This window comes from Gallinula chloropus (genome assembly GCF_964237585.1).
Source record: "Gallinula chloropus genome assembly, chromosome: 1".
Classification (NCBI taxonomy): domain Eukaryota; kingdom Metazoa; phylum Chordata; class Aves; order Gruiformes; family Rallidae; genus Gallinula; species Gallinula chloropus.
In genome coordinates, this window is record NC_140085.1 from 150,268,420 (window position 1) to 150,295,388 (window position 26,969).

Below are 26,969 nucleotides of genomic sequence, written 5' to 3' on the forward strand. Positions count from 1 at the left end.
CAATACCATGTTTGTTCCCTGTATCTGGAACAGTGATGACAGTGCTCATTTTCTGTACTGTACTTTATGCATCTCTGGCTAATCCAGATCTCTCCAGGAAGGTCTTGGAAGGTACATTCTCCTACTTCCCTGTCAACAAACATTTGCAAGTTCTGACTGCTTTCCAAAGCCCTGCTGTTTCATGAAAATCAAGTGATAGATCCTGCAAGCTGGAAGAAATTAAATTAGAAGAAAATACAATGGGGGAAAATGTACCATTCTAGAAGCAGGCTGATAAATTCAGTGAATCTTTCCAACAGGATGCTCCAGAAGCATTTAGAAAACATAGACATGCTTCCAACAAAGCAGAATTGCTTACAAATCTCCAGCAACATCCTCTCAAAAAGCTGGTGCTGCAAACATGTTATCATTATGGAAGACACCACCAAAGTAATTTGTGTTCAAAAAATAATTTAAGTGCTACAGGTGAGAAACCCTTTCAGATACATTGCAAGAAACACAATACAAGTAACAAACAGCAAGTTAGGACAATGTTGGCGTTTTCTAAGACATCACAGCTCCCAGCAAACACTTCCAAGTGAATAATACAACTTTTAACCTCTGAGAAGTAAAATAGCTCTGAAAAGCATGTAATTTTTAGACAATCTGACACACAACTACTAAAAAGCACTTAAGAAAACAGACCAAAAATGTGTATTTTGTACATTCTCTCAAGCCAAATTTGTTTCACATGAGCTTTTCAAAGGCTTCTAGAATAGCTCGTCTTATTTCGTACGAAGATTACCAGGTGTGTGCACTGGTTGCCATGCTAAAGCAGTACCTGTACAGTAGATACTCCTCATATTTAGTGCCATGCAACAGCATTAATTTTAGGGTACCCAGACAATAAATCCAGCTATAAAGATTGCTCGTAAAGCACGCAGCAAGCAGTTGCTTCAACAATACCTTTTACCAGTTATAAAAGCATTTCCTTCCAGACATTCACACCATGATCTCCAACACCATCTTTTAAAGTGGAGTTCCTACAACATGCTTCAAAAAAAGCCATGATGTAGAGTCTGGGTCATACCAAAGCAGTGCAGGTTCTGCTCCACGGCAGCTTACCACCCTAAACTCCGTGATCCTAGCGGTTTCCAAACAATTTAACTTACATGATCCTACAGAAAGCCATGTAGCTTCCAACACAAGACTGCCTCCTTTCCAGCGTGGCCCCGACGCCCCAAATACTGGCCAGGGCATTCTGTCCAAATCTTTCCAGCCAAGAGAGCAGATGAGCAGCTGTGCTCTCTGCAAGCTGCTGGAGCAAGAAGTTCTCCGACTGTCAAGCAAGGCACAGGTCACTGTCTCAAGAAGCAGGCTGTGTCTGTTTGCAGGGATTCCCTCGGAGAGACTGTTTTAAAAAGGCAGGAAAACAAAGGAGGAGTGAGCTTCATGTTGTGAGGTGGGATTTTGTGTCCTTCATTAACTCACAGGAAGGGCACCTGAGGCTTCCTCTTTAGGACTACAAAGCCTCCGTACTCTACAGAAGCAAAGGAAACATACGAAGATGAAAAAGTCATCTTAATATTAAAATAAGGATTATTTCAAACAACCTCAACATACCTCACTTCAAGCACTGCCAGTTACCTGAGGGTAGACACTGCCATGAAAATATAATTATTTCATTTGGGTATCTACTGAAACTATTAGTATTCAGTAGGCAGTGACGATGCTCCTTGATGAAACCTGTCTTAACTACTATGATGAACAGCCTCAAACTTCAGAGCAATTACAGGCAGCAATTAGGTGGAATTCAGTCCAGCTTCAGGACTTTTAGTAGCAAAGCAAAACCACTAAGACTTTATTTGAAGGGCTGAGCACTGCAGTACATCATCAACAGTTCAAGTCTCTTCAAGAGGCACTAGCAGAAGTCTGACAGGTTTTACTGCAAATCACCAGTCAGACAGACCAGGACTTGGTAGCCCAGTCAATGCAAACACTTTCCACTACTTTCTCTTAAGTTTTCCTAAACTTCAAACATTTGAACTAGTATTTTTCATGTTGTGCATGTGCCTCACTTTATCACTCTCAGTACTTCATATAGAACTTCTCTATCCTGTCATTACCAGAAATGACACCAAGGAAACAGTGTTTGCCAGAATTAAACCTTGGGAAGTCCAAACCTTGAAACAATTCGTCTTCCTCTGCTTTGGCACGAATTTTTTAAAGGTTCTTTATCCTCTCTGTCAAAATTTATTTCCAAAATATGCCAGAAAATGTCCCCAAGAAAAAAAAATCTACTCAATTTTGACCAGCTTAGGACCCTTTGTCTTTGTTGTGTTCATTTCTTCTGTAGGCTAGTCTATACACATGCTCAGGACAGACTAAGCATGTCAGAGATTCACAGAAGAGTCCACCTACAAAGCATGAAGCAGAACAATTCCCAGTGGTCTCAACACAGTTTGGACACTAATTCCAAAAGCGAGATCCTCCAAGAGAAAGCAACTGCCCAATTCAAATGCTGTGAAACAAATGCTAGATCTGGAATTGAGAAGTTGGAGGTGGAAGAGTATCACCAAGACTAAGAGTCACCTAATTTTAGGAAACTTTTTCGTATGTCTGGATCCATGCTGTCTTTTTGTATCCCTAGAGGGGCACACATCCCAACCATCATAGGTCATCCTCTGGAGAGGCCTCTGTTGTTGACTATAAAAGGAAGCCTCCACAACTAACTTGAGCTGTGGCCCAGGAGACAGAACTGAAAGCAAGAAAAGGGGAGGAAAGAATACTGTTACACAGGACTGCAGCCTATGGAAACCCCACTCCTTCCACACTCTGAGCTACGAAGTTGCACCCTCCCTTTCCCACCAGTTTCTGAGCCCATCACTCCCTCCACTGTAACAAACTTTTTGGATATTAGGAAAAATTTCTTTCCTGAAAGGGTTGTCGAACATTGGAACAAGCTGACCAGCAGATGGTTGAGTCACCATCTCTGAAGGTGTTTAAAAGAAGAGTAAATGTTGTACTTGGTGACACTGTCTTGTGTGGAACCTAGTTGATCCATGATCTTGAAGATCTTTTCCAACGGAAACCTTTCTATGATTCTAGACTAAATCTGCTAGATTAACGCAGTTAGATTTTGCTGGGATAGTTTCCTGCTGTTTCAAGGGCCTGACCAGCACAGGAATACAGTGAGTAGCAGGAACAGACAGCAAAACATCTTTCTCTTTGAGCAGAGATGACACTGACTTACTTGTCTCAGAGACCTGGGAAGTCAGGGCTAGACAGCTGATGCTAGGCTTGGGATAACAGGAGGGAGGGAACACCGACAGAAACCATTTGTGAAAACACACAGAGAGGAAGATCAGGAGTTAAAGCCCAAACAGGGAAACAAAGCCAGCAAGAAAGGAAGAGTAGGAGAGGAAAAACAGAAACAGTTGTCACAACCTTGGTGTAGAAGCCAAGTCACATCATCTCTCTGCTATCAACAAAAACTTAGCAAACAGCAGTTGAGCCCGTGCCCATCTCTCCTCAGCTCGGCGCAGAGAAGCAGCACGAGCTTGCCACCGCTAGCAGACACCACCGCTGGCAGACACACTGACAGCTCGGATGCAGAGGCTGAGCAAGATAGACAGCAGTTCTGCTCCCACACACCAGCATGCTGCTGCCACAGGGAGCTTCCCCACCCTCCTCTTTTTGTTTTTTAAATCTAGGATCACCCAGGGATGGATGATCGGCACATTCAGCGTTTCATGACCAACTACTCTTGTTTCCCTTGAGATCTCTGTCCCCGTTCAGGATTTCGGACAGAGCTGGTCAAACGATCCATGAGGAAACTTTTAAAAAGAATTTCCCTGTAAGGGCATCTTCCCAGACCCCAAATCTCTCCCATCCAGGAGATACTCCGAGTCACCACATTCTGTAAATTACTCAGGCATATTGTTTCTCTTACCTGGATTAAAAGCAACTTTAGAAAAATGTGTCCTGGTCCCAACTTAGATCCCAAATTAATTGAGTTTGCAAAACAACGTGGCTAGTACAGTGGTGGGCTGGGCTAAACTAGCATTGCCACCAAAGGCTAGAAGCTCACAAAGCCTTACTCCTTTAAAAGATGCCCATGTCACTACAGAACCAGAAGGCATGGTATGAAGCCAACAAACTGCATCTCGCTGTGAAACCAGCTGACAGCAATAGCAGAGAAATTAATTTCCTGTATCTGCCACAACATTGCTAGAGCACTACAAAAAAAGAGACACCTAATTTTGTTTGAGTTGATCCAATGCTTCTATCCTCATGTGCTCAGAAACCTAGGCCTTGAGTTAAACAAGAGTTTAAATGCATACATTTTAGGCAGCACTGCAACTATCCTGCCACTCTGTGCCAGTCCCAGCTCCCTCCTGACCCCCAGACTGAACCAGTTCAGTGTGAGGAGAACAGGTTAGTAAGAGTTACTTCCACCAGCCCATCTCCCTACATCTCACCTCACAGTCTGCCAAGCACCCGTGGCTAGAGGAGAGTAGGACAAGGAGTATGCAAGCAATAGCAGGAGTTGCTGCAATTGGTTTGGGCTACCCTAGGACCACAGCCTGAATCACAAAGTTGGAAAAGATCTTTAAGATCAAGTCCAACTGTTCCTGTCCTATGCTAAACCATATCCCTAAGTACCTCATCTACCCTTTTTTTAAACACATCCAGGGAAGGTGACTCAACCACCTCCCTGGGCAGCCTGTTCCAGGCACCAACTACTCTTTCAGTAAAAATCTTCTTCCTAACATCTGATCTGACCCTGCCATGGCACAGCTCTGTGCCATTTCCCCTTGTCCTGTCTCCTGTCACCTGGCTGAAGAGACCATCTCCCACCTCTCTACAACCTCCCTTCAGGTAGTTGTAGGTGGTGATAAGGTCTCCCCTCAGCCTCCTCTTCTCCAGGCCAAACATCCCCAGCTCCCTCAGCTGTTCCTCATAGGATTTGCCCTCCAGCCCCTTCACCAGCCTGGTTGCCCTTCTCTGGACTCGCTCCAGGACTTCAATGCCACCTGGCTTCAGTCTGCTCTACAGCAGGTTTGGCACCCACAGCTGCCTCTAAGGTCCGTGGGAGCCAAATCCAACTACGGACACTTTAGCCTGCGGCTCAGGCACTGTGAGATCAGAGTAATACCACTGCTTCATAAATCAGTATTAAAACCAAATGGGAAAAGAATTGCATAAATATCTGACACTATTGTGGAAAGCACTGCAAAATATCCACACAAAAGCTACCAGTTCTGCCTCCAAACTAGGACTTCACGCCTACCCGAGAAAAGCCCAAGCACATCCAACAAGCAAAGGAAGAGCACTGACCAGCCTCCCTGCTGAAACCAGGCAAGCTGCTCAAAGAAAACTCAGCAAATACCTACCATCACAATGAACATCAGAAGGGGTGGGGGAGAGTGGGAATAAAGCTTTGGGGTTCTGGCATCACAGGTTTTCTTTACTTAAAGGCTTAGTGGCATCCACAAAAAAAAAAAGATTTGAGGAAATCAGGGTGTGCTGAAGTTGGTCCATGGTGACTCTGGTCCCGAAATGCTTTTACAGGTAAGTGAAAAACACACACACACACACACACACACACACACACACACACACACACACATATACTCCACTCACCTGGTAAGAACCAGTTAACTAAAAATAAAAAAAATATTATTTACATCTATGCAAAACAAGCCTGAATGACACACTTTTGAGTGTATCAGTGCAGAAAAGCAGCCTGTGGCATTGTAAGTTACAATATTCTCTCATTTCTATGCCAAAGATTATTTCCCTGAGATCTCAGAGTTTTGGATTGCTCTAAAGGCACATCCACATTTTTCTCTGCATTTGCTGACAGCAGCTATAAATAAAACTACAGTCATTCACTTAATTCTGAATTATATTCTGACATTTCAAAGTTAGATACTTCTAGCAAGCAACATTAACAAAAAATTAAAAAGAGATAAGCCATCTTAATAAACAAGTACAGGCGGGAAAGAAATCAACAAGCTGACAGGCATCTTCAAAACTGCAGAGCCAACTAATTAACTCAGGCCATAAATAATATCTAGATGTGGTCAATTTAACTATCAGCAGTTCACAATATCAAAGTCAGCCAATTACAACAACTTTGTATCGTAACAATGAAGAATTGCTCTTTTCACTGCCAAGAACAGAAAATGCTTTAGCTGTATTTATACATGGAAGTTATCTTTTGCAAAACATTAATGTGATACCAGGGTGAGGAACCACCCTGAGGCAAGTGGTGTGAAAACCCATTTTCTTGCGATTTACTTTATGCTGCTCACAAGCCTGAGGGGTGGATGGATTTAAATGGCCTGTTTGAATAATGATTAGTGTATATTAGCACCCTGTTTCACATTTGTAGTTCAAACACTTTCCTAAACATTGGGCATCAATCTTGAGGACTAAAAAGTGGGACATCACCCAATCTCCATACATTTAAATGCTTTAACACACTTGAGAAAAGAATTTGATCAAGTGACAGGAAATGATGACTCTGTTGTGATCTCTCCACTGAGGCTACTTTTAGACAAAACATGGTAACCAGAGTGTATGTTTTGGAAGGAAACCTACATAGTTAATAAACATACAAAAGATGCAAAGAAATGTTTCACCATGTTTTGCATGGAAAACCAGTTAATTTAACAAATAGGAAGAAGTAATTGCGTTTCCTGATTTAAAACAAACTGCTGCTAGGCATTTTCTGCAAACAGATTTTAGAATTACGAACTGTCTTTTTCTTCAACCTCATTTTTATTCATTAATTAAATGAACAAATCTGGAGGTGTGGGGTGTGATAAATTCCACCCCCTCTTCTGGTCTCTTTGCTCTGTGACTGAATGAACTCAAAACATTTGAAGAATAGACTGATCCAGCTGAAAAAAAGTAAGTAAAGGTCTATTTATTTTAGGTTGAGTTGCTGCTGCCAAAAGAGGAGGTGCCAATCCCTTCCCTTCTGTGCTGTGTCCTTTGTGCCATAGTCACTCAACTGATCCCCTCTGATCCAGTTGGGGAGGGGGGGGGTCAGGTGGGAGGGGTGTGGAGTTACACTGGAAGAATGAAATGTAACCCACCAGAGACTGGCAAAGAAGCTGTGAATGATGAACTGGGAGCCTGGCAGTTCATCTAAAAATAAAGCAAGGGATGTTTCTGCTCACATTTCATTAGAAATAAACATGAAGCAGTGTAAACTCATCTAGGTGAAGTAAAAATAATACTCGGGGCAGTAGATGCTGCCAGAGTTGCAAGGAAACTCACCACAGCACTGGTGGGTGCCAGGCGAAGGGTGTTTCCATCGCAGCTCACACTAACCTGAAGTGGTGTGTGGCCCCCCCCCACAACACTGCCTCCTGCTCCCCGAGCAACCAAACCTTTACACAGACACGCCTGGGCAATTGCCCATCAACATGATTCTCAAAAAAAAACCCGAATTAATATTAGAACAGGTTTTCAAATTCCATCCAGACACCAGCTGAAATGGCCCAGCTCTCACCAGGTGTCCAAAATACCTCCCTCGCACTAAGCCCAGCGGGGGCTCAGACCCTGCACTGAGGCAATCCGGTTTCCCATCCCAGCAGCAGCGGGCTTGGGGTAAGCACAATTCTTGGTTGTTGTTGGGTTGTTTCAGTAGGTTGGCCTTTTTTGGGGGGGGTGTGGAATCGGGGGGTGTGAGGGTTGGCTTTTTACAGATTTCCTCAGGCAGGTGGCTCCCACAGGCAGCTGGCACATGTGAGAACCGGCAGAAGATGGAGTGGCCACGGCAGGGAGGGCAGGGGAAAACAAAGGCTGGGAGCAGACCTCCTTTTTGGCAGCGGCAACCAGTCAAATTGGCTCCCTTTGTAAGGCGTAAATTCACCACCAGTAACCCTCGCACTAAGCCACCAAAATGCCGCTATCGAGTATTTTCGTGCTGTTTCAGTTCCATTTCACTTCTCCAGGCTGCAGAGGAAGCTGCCGGGCGCACAGCTGCACACAGCTGCCCACCGAGCCGCTCAGTGCCCTGGGGAGCTCTGCCCCACCGCGCTGCGCTCAGCCTGCCGGGCAGGTGGGCAAGGGGAAAGCCTTAAAGCGGTTTAACCAGCACTCAAACCCTGCTCTGCGACACCCACAGTCCCCGTGCTTAAAATTTCCTGAGGTGAACTTGATAGAGAAGAAAAAAACTTAAGGAAAACCAAAATGGTCGTGCTTTCAGCAGAGATACCAGGAGTCCTACACAGACAAATCTTGGCACACGTAAGTCACCCTAAAAATTAAAGATTTTAATTTGTTCCAACACTGCAAACATCATGAAAAGAAAAAGGCTCCTCAGACACACCACTTCCAAACATCCACTGAGTGATCTCAGTGAAGGAATCAAACCAGTTAAGAACTCTTTTCACGGAGATGGAGAAAAAAGGAGGAATAATTTAATTAAAGCTAAAGCAAGGTCTGTTTTTCAGCAGCACCCACCCAAGGGGACCAGAGCTACTGCTCTTGATGTCACTTCCAGGTAATAATTCCCTAAAATCGTCTTGCGGAACAACCCAGGGGTTCTTGCAAAGCAAGAGTGGACATCACAGAGAGAAGACTTTATCAGGTATGAATTTCACAAGGTATTTAACAAGATGGAAACAATTAAGCATATCATTAGCGGTTTTCACTAACCACCACTAGCCTCTGATAACGACTCTAATGCACTCCTCAAAAAAAAACAAGTGAAGGGTAGGGGGTAGAAAAGTGGGTAGGCAGTAATTTATTTATTTTTTTTAAATCACTCAGCACTATCAGGAGAGGATCCATGAAGGTGTCCTTCACAAACAGTAAGTTCACTGACTAGTAATGGCACACATTAGTTGAGTTTTTATACTCCCCCCAATTTTTTTCCTTTATTATTTTACCATAAAAGGCAGCTGCACTGCTACACTCTACCTTTCCAAGGGCTGGTGAAACAAGTAGCTTTGAGGATTTGTATTGGAGCAGTGGCTTGGCTTGGTTTTTAATGTTTTGTTTCTAAATTGGACTCAAAGGCAACTGCTACTCAATAGCTTCTAAATCCTCTACTACATTCAAAGAAGTGCAGCCAACTGGGTGATGGAAGAGCAACACTGTGCTGTGCAAAACACGACAGTCAAAAACCAGGAAGATGTGCTTCGACTTCACCTGAAGTTTAGGTGGGAGAATCAGGATTTCAGCTGCTATGTACAAGCCTTTAGCCACAAACAGCCCTTCGGCAAGCACAGGGTGCTCAGAGAACTCCTCGCTCCCTGCCCACTGGTCCTGAGTCGAAGAGGACAGCTGCCATGCTGCTCCTCCCAGAGTCGAGGCTGCCAGAGGGGCAGAGACACCTCAGGACAGCCCAGAAGGGACACTGACCCCTCTTTCCAAGCCACCGGTGCCCAGGCTCAGGGTGTGTTTGCGCCTGGCCCACAAGACGGCACTGACAGAAAGACTTTGCTCCCTCTATTTCCCCCCTCTCCCCCTGCCTTCCTCTGACACCAGGCTCACCACTGGCCCCGAAGCGATTCGGAGGAGGACTGCCACCTACTGAAGCATCGCGTCATCTCATCCCCTCCTCACCTGCCCTCACGGCACCCAACCGGCCAGACCCTACTGGCTTCAGCAGACAGGCAGCAGCGGTCTGAGGCACCACAGCTGAAGACAGCTTATTTTCACTATTCAGCACTCTAACTTTCTCTGCTACCTAGAATTTTTCAGTATTTCCTGAAATACTTGAGTAAGGCGGTGTTTCCCACACAGGCAGACTCCAGCTTTCAGCAACACTGACAGGCCCAGCCCAGCATCTGATGAAACATCTGAACACAGCAAAACAGGGGGTTCAAGCTGGAACATGTGAGTGCTAAACCTATCTGGATATCCAGCTGAACACACTCAGATAAGATTAACTCCTCTTAAGGAAAAATCACCATATTCTAATATGCCTTTTCCTCAGAGCTAGAGGAAGTGAGCAAGGGCCTTTTCTCCTCTCATCAACACCATGTTGCAAAACCCAGCCTGGGAAACCTCCTCTCCCCAGCAAAGTGTCTCACCTTTCCCACACATGCCAAGACACTTACACGCAAGCAGAAGTCAGCAACATTTGCAAAGCTGGAAGCTTTTGAGAAATCAGAACAAGTCATAGAAGACCTGTATGTGACATTGCATCATCTTCACATAACTGAAGTGATTGATGTTGACTCAAGTCCCAAGCAAATCAAAAGACGACTCTGCCAAGATCACAGTAAACAAAAGCAGTGGCCTGTTTTGGGGAGCTGGACTCTCTTTCGTGTAGTCCTCATCTCAGGTAATCTTCAAAGCAGCCGTTCTGCTAGAATTCCTCCCTTGATAAAGAGGTGGGGCACAGTCAGTTGTCACAAGAGGAGACAAGAGAGTTCCAAGTTCCTGCAGAGACAGAGCACTGATGTCTCCTGTGCTGCAGGATGCACATCAGCTGTACAAGGACCTTATTAGTCCAAAAGCATATGTTACATCTTTAGATCTGCAGGTACATATGTTTTCTTCACACAGAATACCAGCACCTAAAACACAGTCTGTATACAGATAAATCTTTTGCTGTCACCGTCACACCCAGGCTTGGGAAATTCAGCTGACACCTAATAACATGGTAACTGTGGTCAGTATATGCAAGTGCAGATGTAGAGCACAAGCTTTATCTGCATTTCTATTTTCAGTATGCTTGTCAGCTAAAGAATTTCTTACAAGTCCTCAAAACTATTCAAGAGAGGTGGGGGGAGGGGGGGGGAGGGGGGGGGGGGGGCAAGGAAGTCCAAGTTCAACTTCAGAAGCCATTTATAAAAGCCACAACAGAAACTGACAAGACCGTGGCCATTCCCTGTGAAGGAAAAAGGCAGGCTGGCCCCCACATGTACTAAGACCTGCCCTCTGAAACATACTTGATGGCTCAGCATCCACCTCACAGCAGGTGCATCGCTGCCCCAATGCCAGCTCCATTCCCCTCTCTCACCACCCAACCTACCGTACCCGCTGCCACTCCTTTGAGAGGCAGGATGGAGCACCTCACCCACTCTCCTCACACGTGGCATTCCCACCACCCCTGTGCAGCTTGCCCCTTGCTCAGGGCTAATCAAAAGACCCTGCTCAGGCAGCTCTCACCCTTCAGAAGGCCAGCAGATGAGCCCTTCTCACTGTGCTTCACAGCAAAGGGCCAGAGGGGAGGAGAGGGCTAAAGAAATTAGAGAGCAAGAACTCCTCTGACAAGTCAGGAAAACAGCCTACGTCAGCAAGCACCCTCTGCATTCTCTCCCTTCTTTCTCCTCAGGGACTCCAAAGCTCTGCCCAAAACCATCCTCCCCTGCAGCCTTCTTCTACCCACCCTTTTCTCCCAACTTTCCTAGTTTCCATGCTTTTGGTCCCACAATTAACTCCTCGTTTATCAGAGCAGCACTGCAACCCTTTTGTGGAAACCCTTTCCTATATTTGAGTGTTAAGAGTACAATGCTGAAATCCTCTGTGCATTCCAAATTAATAGTGTAATATATTTTAATTGCTAGATGAAGGCTCATTTTCTTCTTACGATCCAAACGAACGCCACAAATGAAGCAGCTGCACAGAGGCCTCTCCCAAACCACACAGCAACTCCTTCGCAAAACTACTCTGAACAAGATCCATACTGGATAACACAGCAAAGTGCAGCGTCTCACTGCAACTCATCTTGTACTCACTGACCTCCAGAACACGATTGGATGTATTTTGACATGCCAGACTCTACCTTCACATACGGTCCCTGCAGCGAAGACAAACAGATCTGCACCTGTGGCAGAGTCACAGTGCCAGACAGACCCTGCGTACACACATTTTTGTGTTCAAAGCACCCTGTCAGCGTGCAATACAAAAGAACTGGCAGGAATGAAGATATCTATGGACCAATTCAAAGTAAATGTATTAATTTTCATTTGGGAAATATTGAATACAGTAGCAAAAAAAGAGAAAGACTAGCACATTCCCCAACCATGTTAGCTGCAGTACTCCTTACAGAGGCACACACTTTTAATCTATCTTTTCTTATTTGCTACCTTGTTTTTTAAAAATAGTCTTCTTAATGTTTTTCAGTGTCAGGTGCTTTTGAACATGTGCTCCACCAAGGAGAAGTATTCTTCCTATTTAATGAAAGCCACTGGAGCCACTTCAGTCAAGAAGCGATAGCACGATACCACGCTACTGGTGATGCAACAGGCTTGGCAGAACCACAATAAATAAATTCTCATGGGAAGAACAGGAAGGCTCAAGTGAGCAGGGAACACTGTGACGATCTGAAATGCTACTGTGCTACATTCACGTTTCAGACTGTGTTTTACTGGATAAAACTGTTAACAGCTTCTGATCTCACCATTCCTCCCTGCCCAACACCACACGTTACTGCCTCTGTGTCACCTCCTCAGCACCATAACACCGTGTAAGATCAAAAAAGAAAAGTGGTGCACCCTTAAAAAAAGCCAAAAAGACTCACACTTCTTCCACCACTATTTGTAAGACGCTCTTGAAGTGGCATTCAAAGCCTTCTCCTCAATGGGAATGGGAATGCAAAGAATTGGTAAACACATGAAACGATCCCAGTCCTAGGATACTTGTGCATTGTAAGAATTCTTTGTATCATAAAAAGAAGCCGTTCTATAAAAATAATGTAAATAGTCAAGTAACAGCACCTTCCTGTCTTAGAAAGGTTCCCAGACGTGCTAGTGTAGCATTCCAATCATGCAAGTCAGGCTCTACTTCTGTTAGGTGTGACAGGCAAAGCAGACCAGTAAGAAAAGACCTGAGGACAAACTGCACAGAACACCTGTGTTTAAGAACTGTCACATTAGCACATGGCAAAAAGGACAGAAATCAAGGGAACAGGAGGCAGCAGCCACGTCTTGGAGGCCAGTATGTACAAGGTGAATTGCAGTGACATGCTGCACTTTGCTATAAATATTACCTAGCACGGATCTGTTCAGAGCAGTTTTGTGAAGAACTAGAAAACAGGGAAGGGGACACAGCAGTCCCTCTTTAATAGAAGACCTAACATCTTTGCACAAGTTTTCCCTTTCAAAAAATTTACCAGTAAGACTTCAACCTCTAAACAAAACTTTCCATGTGTGTTCTGTAAGAAAAGAACATTGATTTTAAAACATCAACATTCTGGGAAATGTTTCTAAGAGAATCAGGAAACTGTTTGGCCACAGAATGGCAGTGGCACCCCTTACAAACTCTTCCCCAGGGCAAGGACTCTACCATAGACATCTGTATATCTTGATGCAATTCATAGCTCTTGAGATTCAATATCCAAAATTTGCATGTGGTGTTCTGAACCTTAAGGGCAAATCCTTCTCACAGAAGAGATTTAATAATATATGAACAAGGCATCTTCTTAGCCTGCATGAGACTGCCAGGTTTGCTTACTACTTTGGTTAGTTTACCGTAGAAATAAAATCCTTGTTTTGGCATTGCTGCCTCTGTAATAAAATTACCACCCTGAATCCCAGGGCCAGGCAGGTCTCTTGGCAGATACAGAAAAGCTTCTTGGATCTGTGGCTTGTCAATCTTTTTCCATCAGCCAGTTGCCATCTCTCCCATCAACGTAAGAGAAACACAAAACATTTTTGAGCTCGAGAAACCTGTTGACATGAGATACTTGCAGACAAGCAGGCATTAATCTTTCATTTGATGAAAGCCAGAAGTAAAACGCTGCAAGACACTACTCATGGAATCCGATCACACAGAGCTTGGTATTGTTCACAGGACATAGCAAGCGTTCTGCCCTTTAAAAACAGACACTGACACAGTTTTCCATTAACCTATTTTTACTTATTATTTTACATTTAGCTGCTCCCCAAACAAACTTGTCTGCTGTTAAAACTATACAGCGGTTTTTCCAGGTTCTCTTTTTGGCCCTGCAAATTGTCAAGCAGCTCTGGTCAAAGGAATGAGGAAAGACAGCATTATATTCAGGAAGCTGGAACTTCTCTGAAAGGGAACAAAATGGGAGCAACACGACACAGGTACAAGACAATCACTACAGCAACACTTATAAGCAGCCAGAGAGGAGCAAATGGTCTGTGACCACTGCCTCTTCATCTCTGTGTCTTTCACCAGGCTTCTGTGGAGGATACTGTACACCTGCAATGAATTTCCACATCAGCTGTACCTACCCACCCATATTCTTCAGGAACACAGTCCATCAAGTACAACAACTGCCTAGAAGGCTGCTTTGAAAAGCAGGTCGTTCTTCTCAGAAGGAAGTACAGTAAGATGTCTTCCCACCCAAAGATAAAACTGCGAGGGGAAAACAGCCTTTAAACCAAAAATGGCAAGAGGAGTATACAGCAAGTATCATCTGCCTCGGGAAATAGTATGCAGTAAGTTGTCCCTTCTATCTGCATAGACATGCACTGCAGGCAGTGAAAGCCTCAATGTAAAATAAACTACTTGACACTACAACTCTCCTAAGCAAACACTAACATTTTCCAAAAGGGAAAAACAATATGGAGTTGCAAATTCACTCCCTAGTTGAGGTCTTAGGAATATTTTTTTTTCATTAATAAGTCTCAGCTCTTTGTATCTGCATATAAAAACCTGTATTTAAAAAAAAAAAAAATGAAAAACCCCCACAATACTCACCAAACCTTATTTTGGTTATTTCTTCACACTTGCTCTGCTTTACCAACCCACATTTCACCTCACAAAGGATTGCTGCAAGCTCCTGATTACATACTCTTTTTGCTCTAGAACACTTAAACATAAATACTGGGGACTGTGAGAAGGGAGACACTAGTTCCCTCTGAAGAACAGCCACCCTTCTCGTTAGAATCCCAAATATCCTTTCTGACTACCTTACTGTCTTTCTAACAGGTCAAACTTCCCGGGAAGTAAGAGAAAAAGATCAGAACAACTTTCAGACACCAGAACACTTCGAAGCCATCAAAGTTTCTCACCTCCACCCCTTATTTTTAGGGTGCAAAGACAGCAGTAATCATGTCCTCTAACAAAGGGACAGCACAGAGGAAAGCGTCTCAGAGAAGCCATCTACTGCTGTGCAACTCTGAATTAACCACAGCAGTTTATCAATTCCTCAAACAGGCCACAACAAAGTCTCCAAAGCTGGAGCCATACAGAGCTCCAGCAAGGCAAGGAGCTCTGACACAGCTTCACAAAAATACAGTTCTGCTACTTCCAAGACAAGTTCAGATTTGGGAGCAAAAAGTGCTTTTGCCATGATGAACCTAGGCTAAGCACTGCATTTTTACCATACTATCAAAATCAAACCACTGAGGATCCACCCGATCCATCTACATACAAGCACAGATTCAGCATCAGGTTCAAGCACAGAGCCATGCAGAACTCCACACTGGGGTGTACTTATTAGGAAAAGCACCACCTTACTGCACAGAACAAGGTCACATCTCACACCACTCTAGAGCTTCTTCTGATACCTGTATTACCTTAAATAGCCGAAACATTTGGATATCACATCCACCACTTTGTCAAGTATTTATACTCACCATTAACTCCTGATTAGCTAATCTGCCCTCTCTGAGAACACCCCCTTCACCGCTTCCAAAGACTCTCTTCACACTCTCTGCTCGATATCAATCTCTAAACCTGATTCCAACTGAGGAAGCATTACGTAGACACTGCGCAGAGGAGCTATGGCATCTCCCCAGTTCCCACGGTGAGGAAGGCAAAGATCCACAAGGGCTGACTCACACCTTGTTAAAGGAGATGGGGGGAAAGGGCCCAGAATTAGTAGATAGCCAAGAGACCCCTGCCAGCTACTGGCTGTTTGAACATGGGTCAGCATTCCTCTCATCTCTGGCCACAGCTAGGGGGTTGGAAAAATTAATGAGAAAACCACAGGGAATGGCCAACATACAAGTCATAAATACACACACAAGAGGCTACATAAGCCCAAACATTTGTGCCCCTTCCTGCCAGCCTCTCAAGTCTTCTGGTAGTTTGGGAGTAATTCCTGTTCCAACATGCTGAGCTGGAAGCTACTAGAGCCAGTTACCTCCACGTAAGAAAGGAGTTTCCGGCAACCTTGCTGAGAAGCCCCTGAGGCCAGGTTAACAATTTGACTATGCCCAAAAATATTCAGGTTCTCAGAGGAAGACCAAAATTATCTTTTCTTTTCATCATTTTTCTTCACTTGCCTGTCACTCTGGAGGAAAAGAGCTGACAGAAGCTTTCTGCAACTACAAAAAAGACACCAAACTGCAATGCCTTAACTATGCCCAGACATCCTGACTGTAAAGACTTGAACCTTAGTGAGAGACCTGATACAGGAAATGAGTCAAGGGGAGAGTGGGATATTAACAGTGGCTTTTTTCCTTTCTTTTGCTTAAACATTTGCAATACTCAATTTATTTCTGAACTGAGATTGGGATTTGAAGTGCCTCCCTCCCCAGTTCTCTCTGGCTCATGCACATCTACTGCTTGAATTTTGTATCACACGAATGTTCAAAACATGAAAAATTTAATGCAGTTTTAGAGAAGGCAAATGGAGAGATGGTTGCTTAAAGGCAAAAATAAGAAAAAATACTTGACAGAATGCAGAGTTCACACCAGAACATGTTTTCTGAGTATTTTGTAACTTAATTTGGCTTTTGTCTTCCAACAGGTGATACAAAATTTTCCTTACTGGGGAAGGAGGGGTGGGGAAAGGCAGGTAAGAATGCAAGGTCTTATTTCACAAGGAACAGCACTAAAAGGTATCTTAATTTCCATCTTTCCCCACGACACAACCTAAGATTAAATGCAAGTCCTGTAAGTACCATTAATTTCACTAATGATACTTCACTGTTTAAAGGCCTCAGGAAAGCAATCAGACTCTTTTTAATGACACCCTGATACCACCTGGTTACTCTGGCAGGACCAGAGGTACTGTAAGAACCTGAGAACTAATTAAGGCAACACTTCACTAATTCAAGTTCAGAAGCACCAGAAACCATTTCTTTGGGTTTTTTTTTTCCACCCAAAAGGCCTGTAAGAACTGAAGTCACAATGCCTCTTGCTTCCCAAGGCAGAGAAGTTGCAGCCTGTTTTTAATCGCATCAGCTCCTTCCCACACACACACACACACATCAAGTAAACTCGACAGCAGCGTGTTCTTGCTATGGCTAAATATACCGGTAATGTAGCGCTACCTAATCTGCAACCCTGCGAACGCACGTTGGGAAAAGATGGCAGTTGGCTGGGCTTTTATGTAACGCAAGTTTTAAGCAGCAGAAGCAGCACCAGCACCCACCATTTTTCTTAATTCGCATCTCGTTTGCCTGTTACCAACTTAAACCTCCGCGAGCCGGGGCCAGCGCCTCACCGCCTCGCAAGAGAGGCGGGTGCCACGCACACCTTCACGGCCAAGAAGCCGTCTGAACCTTTGGGAAAGCACCGGCTTTATCCGCACCGAAGCCAGGCAACCACCACCGCCAGCACCCCCGGGCACACGGAGCTCCGTCGGCGTCTCCCCGCTCCACAGCGGCGGAGGGGCCGGGGCGCAGCCTCCCCCAGCGCTCGCTGAGGCGAACCGAGGCCCCTCCATGCCCCTTCCACGCGGCACGGCACCGTCCGCAGTCGCGCCGCCGGCAAAGCCGTGCCAAGGGCCCGGCCGGGGCGCCGCCGCCACCGGGAGCCATCGGTCAGCGGAGAGGCCGCGGAGGCAGCCCCAGGCGGGCAGCGGAGGTCTCACCGCCGCCTCCCCCCCGCCCCGGGCCCGCAGCCAGGGGAGGGGCGCCCGCCACCATCTTGTCAGCCACCGGCCGCCCCCGCGTCCCCGGGCACAAAGGGAGGGCACCGACGCCTGCCGCGGCACCGGGAGGGTAGAACGAGGCGGAGAAACACCCCCCCACCCCCCTCACTCCACGCACCCCCGGGGATCGAGCCGGGCATCCCCAGCCCTGCCACCCTCCGCGACCCCGCCGGGCGCTGCCCGCCGCCACCGCCCCCTCGACTCACCTCCAGGCGGAGGGAGGCACCGCAGCCCCGCAGGAACTCGCGGATGTTGCTCAGACACTCGCCCTCCGTTCGCGGCTCTGGGTACACCTGCAAGAGAAGAGGCGGACGGCTCAGCACGGGGAGGGGAGCGGCACGGAGCTGCGCTGCGCTGCACAGCGCGACGCGGCACGGCACGGCGGCCCCCGCCCCGCCGCTCCCCTCACCTCCCGCTCCCTCCGCAAACGGCGGCGGCGCCGATCGCTCCCAGTGAAGGGGTTGAACCGGGAAGTAAACACGGAGCACAGGAAATGGCGTGCGAGGGCAGGGGGCGGCTGGCAGGAGCGCGGGTTCGGGTGCCCCGGCCAGGCGCGGCCCCGGGCGGCTCTACCGCGAGGTGGGAGGGGAGGGAAGGGGAGGGGAGAGCCGGCCCGGCCTTCCTCTGCCCCGCCCCGGCTGCAGCCGCGGGTCCAGCCGGTGGAGGGAAGGCGGGGAGACCCGGTGGGAGCGCCCGCAGGCCTCGCCGACGAGGTGTGGTTTGATTTTTAATTTTTTTTTTAAATAACACTACACATTCTGCAGCGCTATTACGGGTTCGGGCTGCGGGGCTGTAGGAGGGGCGGCCGGGACAGCCCCTCCTCTGGGTGGTCCGTGTCGGCCCTAGGGCTGCCGGTCACCCCGTTGTTTTGACTTCGGTTCACCCTTAAGTACCGGGTTTCTAACAAGGAACTCGATTAGGAATGGCCCAAAGACCTCGGCAGAAACTACCAGTACCCGGAGTTAATAATCTACCGATTCCAGGGTTAATGAGCTCGCTTTGTCTGTAAACAGCTGCAGTCACCTCCTACCCCAGCAGAAAAGACATGTCACAAGGATGCAAACCTTGACTGGACTTCAGGGAGAAGGGCTTTCAGCAGCACAGCCTGCAGCAGGGTTCGTGCTGCCTTTAGTCCAGTCTCCATCCTGAAACTGAAGCGTAGACCTTCCACGGAAATACAGTTCCACGGGCTTAAGGTACCGCAGCTTACTGTGTGTGCACCTTAGGCATCATTTCAGGCCAAATTCATTGACTTCTATGAAGCAGTATAGCGAACAAAGCATTGCCCAAACTGAGAGGTAAGCAGCCCTGCAGCCCTGGACACCTCGCTCCATTGGAAGGGGAGAGCCTGGCCCAGAAGCACACTGTGAGGCGCTGGAAGCTGAGGTGGCAACGTGCAGCGTCAAGCCCTTGGATCATACATTACACTCAGAACTGTACACTCACAAGTGTAACCCCTCTCCACAGCACTGGGAACTTCACATAAGGTTCACTCCAAACATTGCACCGAGCAGAAACCTAGGGAGTGCCTTCCCATTTGTTCTTACAGTATCAAACCTATTTCTGGCCCTGGAATACCACAAAACTTAACAAATACAACAGCATGACAGAGCAAACTTGGTACAAAGAAATTTGAAACGCAGGTCGCTATCACTTTCCAAATGCCAGAAGTCAGATGAGTTTTGAATGAAAGCCACTATTTCATAACACAAGGAATTTGGTAGTAGCATGAGTTGAACAATTTTCCTGTCCTCAAGCAAGCATGCACGCAGCCACCACCAAACTCCTCAAACTGTTTGGTACTATGACAAACCACTGTAGGTTTAAGAATAACCCTTTTAGTCCACAAAAAAATGTAAAGGGAATGCCAAAGAAGTCCTACCTGAGTACAACAGTCCAAAAAGTTATCTCAGTAAATTCAGAAAGTGTACAAACGGTAAGAGAACTTTTCTGGAAACACCAAGAGCTTCGTTCTTCTTTCATTGTTTTGCTCGATTCATTTTATTGTTATACTTTGTGATTACTCTGATTAATTTACTTCTTAATTTAAGCAAGAAATCTCAAGCTTAGTCAATCATGCGAACCTCCCTTGTTAGAAAGGGTTCCTGAGAACCCATTAGTGCTTCCATGGAAGTAGATGCTTCTAGTATGCTCCTTTCTCCATATCCATAATACTTATACAGTAATAACATAGTTGCAGTTTATAACTTTTTTATTCTTAAGGCATTTGCATAATACCCATTTTCAATCTCCCTTTATAATACAGGATTACAGAATTTTAGGGGTTGATCAACTAGTCCAAACCCCCTGCCAGAGCAGGATCACACAAGACCATGTCCAGGTGGGTTTTGAATGTCTCCAGGGAAGAAGACTCCACAACCTCTCTGGGCAGTCTGTCCCAGGGCTCCATTACCCTCACAGTGAAAAAGTTCCTCCTTATATTCACATGGAACTTCCTATGCTCCAGCTTGCACCCGTTGCCCCTTGTCCTATCGCTGGCCATCACTGAGAAGAGCCTGGCTCCATCCTCCTGACACTCACTCTTTACATATTTATAGACACTGATGAGGTCACCACTTGGTCTCCTCCAGACTAAAGAGGCTCAGCTCCCTCAGCCTCTCCTAAGGAAGGTGTTCCACTCCCTTAGTCATCTTGGTGGCCCTGCACTGGACTCTTTCAAGGAGTTCCCTGTCTTTCCTGAACTGAGGGGCCCAGAGCTGGACACAATACTCCTGATGCAGTCTCACCAGGGCAGAGTGGAGGGGGAGAAGGCTCTCTCTTGACCCACTAACCACACCCCAGGATGCCATTGGCATTCTTAGCCACGAGGGCACATTGCTGGCTCATGGTCATCCTGCTGACCACCAGGACCCCAGGTCCCTTTCTCTTATGCTGCTCTCCAACAGGTCTGTCCCCAATCTATACTGGTACCTGGGGTTGTTCTTCCCCAGCTGCAAGGCTCTACACTTGCCCTTGTTGTGTTTCATTAAGTTTCTCCCCGCCCAACTCTCCAGCCTGTCCAGATCTTGCTGGATGGCAGCACAGCCCCTTCCGTTGTGTCAGCCACCCCTCCCAGTTCTGTGTCATCAGCTTCCTCAACTCTTTTGTGCTCCCACAATTTTCTGTGTTGCTTCTGCTGTGTCAAAGCCTCTTTTCATTCTGAGAAAACTTAAAATTACTTCTAGTCTCCGAACAAGAATAACCTCTAACAAAAAACTCACAATGAATCTCTATTTCTCTTTAAAAAGGAAACAGCTCGTAACATAACCCCCATTAACACTCCTTACACCTAAAGCCAACACATGTCAAGTGTAGAACTCAGTCACTCTAAGAAACCCAGGTACAGGTACGCTACCTCCTAAGAGACTGCACATACCTCACAGGAGACTACAGAATACCCAGAAACAGGCACAAAAAAAAATGGCTAAGGAGGGACATCTGACTGGAGGAGGGAAAAACTTCCCAATTAAAGATTAAAGAAACAACAAGCAAAGAAAACCCAAACCTTTCAAATTGTCTCTGTTCAGATCTGGAAGTTTAGGATTCATATCAAATACATGTCTGGGAGACTTCAGCCCTACCAGCACTCCAATGTGTGTTTCCAGCTTAAAAAAAAAATCACCTTTCCTCAAAAGAGTAAAATAAGTCACTTAAATCTTTAGAAATGCCATTTCTTCTCTCACAAAACAAAGGAACAGATTTTGGGGTGATGGGAGAAGCAGACTTTGTTTTCTCAGCTCTGTGGATACACTGGCATTTTTATCCAACAGGAGTCTGACGTGGATGGATAAAGATTTTAAAAATATCTTAGCATTTCTATCCTGCAGAAAAAATAAAGTGTTAATGATCCCATAAAAAGAAGAAAACCCGTTATTTACCTGGGAAATCTAGCAGGTGATTCTGGCAACCATCTCCCACAGCCAGCTGAGAATCACAGTCAGGGACCTGAGTGACAAACTCAGCTTCCCCGACAGAATCCCAAAGTGCCATTATGTGGGCCAAGCCTGCACTACAGTCATGCTTATGGTATATGAAATTGTTTACATACAGCTATAGGAAGCGCAAGAGGGCGACCTCTCTCTCACAGATGACATCTGTACACTTACAGACCATTCAGAGTGAGACAGAACATAAACCACACGCAGACCACAGGCAGGTAAGTCACAGTCTGCCTGAAGGAGGGCAAGCACATTCAGAGAGAAAGGACAAACAACCAAAATAAGATTCAAGTAGGGTGATACCCCAGAGTTACTTAGCTTAATCAAAACTAGACTGCATCTACATAAAGGCAAGGAAGTAAAGGTTACATCTTTTCCTCTCCAGTGTTTGCTTCACCCTCTAGCTTTCACAGACCAGCACCACTAGTTCATTAGCAGGGCCTGTCTTCTCCTTTTGGGTCTGTACAACTCCTAGTACAAAGAGGCCTTGGTGTCCAACTGAAGCCTCTACGTGCTGTAGTAATATAAATAAAAAAGGTTAATAATAATTAGAAAAGATAAGGATTCCAGAGGGACCTGAGAGATTCTTAATTAGGGACCAGGGCTCCACAGTGGAATCCAAAGAGACAAGTGGAAGGTAATACACAGAGCAGCCACGGTTTAAAGCTTCTTCATGGTTCAGGGACAGGTTCTGATTAAGACTTAATCTCTGAGGGAGTCGTTCTGAAAATCAGGGATGCTTCAAAGAGGACACTTATGTGACACACTGCAGCTACCAGGAGAGGAACACACTTTCTTCTGTCCGGAAAGGATGGAGAGCAATGCAGGATACAAATAGATGGTACCTGACTAAATGTTACATCCCTTTTGATCAATTTAAATCTATGATTTTAATCAACAACATCAAGTGTGCAGGAAAGGACAATGCAGAGACAGGTAGTATCAAGAAAAGGTATGACTGGGGTGCTCTTGTTAAAAATGAGAAAGCCTACCTTTACTGGATTTTGATGGGTTAAGTATACGGAAAAAAAAGCAAGGAATCTGTAAAATAAAGAGTTTAAAAGATAAAATAACCTAAAAACCCAAAAATCCTAATCTTTTGATTGCAATGAGTAAACATGAGAAATCAGTAAGAAGTAGGAGAAATCTTCAGCTATATGTATGGGAAACTAGCTGCTTACTTGCATTTGAGAGATGGGCCAAAGCAAATCTCATGAAGTTCAACAAGGCCAAGTGCAAGGTCCTGCATGTGGGTCAGTGCAGTCCCAAGCACAACTACAGGCTGGGCGGAGAATGGATGAAAAGCAGCCCTGAGGAGAAGGACTTGGGGAGGCTGGTGGATGATAAAACTCAACATGATCCATCAATGCAAGCTTGCAGCCCAGAAAGCCAACTGCATCAAAAACAGCATGCCCCGCTATTCTGCTCTGGTGAGACCCCACCTGGAGTACTGCATCCAGCTCTGGGGAGCCCAGTACAAGAAAGACATGGAGCTGTTGCAGTGAGTCCATGAAGATCATGAGTGGGCTGGTACACCTCCCTTGTGAAGACAGACTGAGAGATGGAGCACGGTGGCACAGAAGCAAACACACCCTGCACAAGCACTGCAGGTGGGGGGTTGTCACCAGGCTCTGTGCTCAGGGATATAAATGAGATTAAAAAAAACCCCAGGTAACAGGGAGGAAGCCAGGCCAATCTCACACTAACCTGGGCTGTGAAGCCGCAGGTGATTCACTGTCCAGCAACTCCAGCAGGTTACTACTTCCTTCCCACCACTCCCAGTTGTGTCACTTCCTGTCTGCTCCTGCACCTGTTCCCAGCAGGGCCCATCCCCTGGGACGTTCTAGTTTCCTGCTCTGCCCTCCACCCCTGAGCACCCGCCTTCACAAACTGCACCCAGCAGGGACTGTAAAGAAAATCTGCATCACAGCAGCATCTCCTGTAGCTACCCAGGAGGACGTCGTCTGCTTCTTGGGGAGGCACCCATTGCTAGGGACCAACGGCAGGTTCGGCACTTCCTCCGTAATCTGTGAGCAGTGCTGGGCTCAGAGGACTGCAGATCCAGCCCCATGCTCCTCCCAGGACAGGAGGAGTCACAGTTGCACTTTAAAAGTCACATCTTCCACATCTCTAAGTGAAAAGCACACTGCAGTTGAGCCCAACCACTCTACGGATCACACGCCCTGCTGGTGGTGTTAGATGACATTAGCAGAATGCTATATTTAAACTAAAACCTCAGCAAGGCACAGGTTTGTTTTAAAATTAAGTGGGTTTGCAGAGCACCAGATCTTACCATGATACTCTTGCTGCGATACTGTAGCTCTTTAGTACTTACTGACTTTCCCCAACCTATAAAGCCCGCTGTCCACAAACTCTGGAGTAAGTCACGCTGGAGGAAAGCCATGCTGTGACACCGTGGGAGCAGCAGTCAGCACACACCGCATGGGCTAGAGCTATTTAAAGACTGAAGCTCTTATAAGCCATGCACTAAGGTGCCCAAATTTTAAATTTCCAGGGTTCCCCCAAGAATTCTCGTAGGCTCTGCACACAGCACAGCGGGGAAGGCAGGGACCTTAAAATGCACACTACCATTCTTACATGCTGAGCAGGATACCCAGCCTTGAAGTTAACCAAGGGCTAAGACACAGCAAAAGGCAAAAGCACGAGTGTTCTTGACCCCACTGGGGATTTTAACACAGTGAGCCTTCTTCTGCTTAGTGTCCCGAATTCCAGCCATCTCCTGGACTTACAAGAGTACTTTGCATGTCCCTTGGAAGAACTCAACAGCACACCCTCTCTGAGAAGTGGAATAATTTAGCATAGAGGTTCCCAAACCTCTTGTTCTTCGACACCACTCATTAGTGACAGCCACAGCAGCAGCCCTTAGATTCCACTGCCTCACTCCACAGCCTCCAGCATGGCTGACCTCACACCTGACACTCTTCTGCTGCACACCTTCTAATTGACACACCAGTCCCTGCACCCCATCCTTCCATCTGTCCCACGTAAGACCACATGACACCACCTTCCAAACCAGCAACTCCAAACCCAAACTCCAATCCCACATTTAGCCCTATTCTTCTACCACAAAACCTTATCCCAGTACCCTTCCTTCACTGTCCAACTGGCCATACCAACGCATCAGCCACAGCTCCGCACTGCCTCAACTTCCACCATGCTATGGCACCTGGAATCAAGAGCACTTCGTTTGACTGATGACTCCACTGGCTCTTCAAGTTCTTTGTCTACAGGTAGAATCACAGAATGCATTAGGTTGGAAGGGACCTTTAAAGGTCAACTAGTCCAATCCCCCTGCAGTAAGCTGTGACATCTTCACTAGATCAGATCACTCAGAGTCCCATCAAGCCTGACCTTGAATGTCTCCAGGGATGGGGCCTCCACTACCTCTCTGGGCAAGCTGTTCCAGTGATCTACCACTCTCATATCAAAGAATTTTTTCCTAATATCCAACCTAAATCTCCCCTTTTCCAGTTTAAAGTACAGAAATGCTCATCTGCTTCTCCAGCCTTCATTAATAGTGACCTACATCCAAACACAGTCACGTTCTGCTTTAGCTGATTGAGCCCCTTGTTGGAAATAGCCCTCAAAAACTATGTTAAGCTACGTTCGCAAAGGAAATTGAGAGTTTGGTTAAAATGCCAGCCAGGTCCATGGCAGCCTTGATAAATTGGTTCTTTGAGTCTTACACTACAACTAGAGACATGCTTTCCCTTTAATTTGCCCAGTGAAAATGATCCTGTAAAATGATACAGCTGTTTCAGCTCATCCTTTCAGATGTGCACCTGTACTAAACAGTGCTCAGGGAAACAGTACGTTCCTTGCAGTGGAAGTACTGTGCTTTTGTTACTTCCCTTGGACCCTGATCAAATTCCCATCAAAGTCTATAAACTGACTCCCACAAAGTGGGTACGTCACCGGGCCCTAAGATACAAACACAGTAACTTAAGGGCAATGGAACATTCCAGACAGTACTTTTGCTTTGTCAAGTTGCGATTATATTTTTATATTTCAACAACAACAAAAAAATCCACCCAAAACAATCCCCATTAAGATAGCATTAAGAAACCAAGAATGCCAAGCACACAAAACCTGTTAAATACAAGACTGGCAGCTGCCTCTGCAACTGCAATTACAACCCACTTGCAGGCCCACCTTGTGAACTGAACTTGGCTGGAGTCCTACTGCAACACATGCCCGGGAGCGTGCATGAAGAATCTTACATATACACGTAAGAGGATCCAGTTACAGCTGGAGGAGTAATCTTCTTTCCAGCGCTCCCTAAACGCTGCAGTAATATTCCCAATTCTCATGGGTTTGCTTATTTTCTTGCTGTTTTAAAGAGGAACTCAACTAGCGTGTGATTGTCGCCGACCCCATCGAGTATTATCGGCCTCACGGTGCTCGCAGGAAGAGGTGTATTTCCTCAAAGTCAGCGAGTGGAAAAAGCCCAACAAAGTGCTGCCAGAACCTACCTAAAGTGGTATTTTGGGAGCCCCATTCGCTGGCATTGCCCTGCAAAGGGTGGCTGGCAGGTAGGGAATTTGCCCTCCCCCTCAAGTAAACCCAGCAGCGTTTCCCACACAGCATCGCTGTTTGGATGCAGCACGAGCTCGGGCTTCAGGAGTCCAATCACTCAGGGTTTGTTTACACTGGGAGAGCTCTGCTGCTAGATATGCTGGCATCGCTCCTCAGTGTGGATGTAACATATGCCAGAGAGGGAATTCCTCTGCCAGTCTAACGGTACCGCTTTCCCCAACGACATTAGCGAAGCCAACAAAAGCACTTCTCTGTCAGCACAGCTGCACCGGCGGCTGGAAGGGGGGCGGTGTATGGATTTTACTGCTTTTTCACCCTCTTTCTGTGTGTGAAAATATTCCACAGGACTACCAACGCCTTACGGTGGAGACCCTCTCCTGGGCAAGCTGCCAACATCATCCGACGGCGTGTGCTGCAGAGCAGGTAAACGGGGACCCCAACGAAATGCTCTTAAACCTGGGCAGCACTTCGCGGTCCGAGAGGAGACGCTCCCCACAGAGTGCCAAAGGTCTGTCCGTGGTGAGGAGCTGTCCGATGGGAACCTCTTGCCGATGAGGGACCGGCCACCCCTCCGCCGCGCCGGTGGTGGGTGATGGCGGCAGCCACGTTGTACGGAGAGATGCGGAGAGAAGGTGGCTTTGCTCCACGCAGCCAAGTCGGGGGGGTGAGGGGGGTGGGGTGGCACGGGAGTGTCACGCTGGCTCAGGATCAGGGAGCAG

The 26,969-nt window shown here is 46.5% G+C and overlaps 1 protein-coding gene across 4 annotated transcripts in view; it reads right to left on the minus strand.

Annotated features, from left to right (window-relative positions):
* Positions 1-26,969, minus strand: part of ARHGEF7 (Rho guanine nucleotide exchange factor 7) — a gene marked incomplete at both ends in the record, with an annotated part of 125,557 nt that overhangs the window by 91,546 nt on the left and 7,042 nt on the right. For 3 of the 4 annotated variants that reach the window (XM_084276397.1, XM_084276396.1, XM_084276399.1), the window contains one exon: positions 17,962-18,048. The exons of the other annotated variant lie outside the window; for it this stretch is intronic. In XM_084276397.1, coding sequence (XP_084132523.1) covers positions 17,962-18,048 — 87 coding nt within the window. The remainder of the gene's footprint in view (positions 1-17,961; positions 18,049-26,969) is intronic. 4 annotated transcript variants of the gene reach the window in all.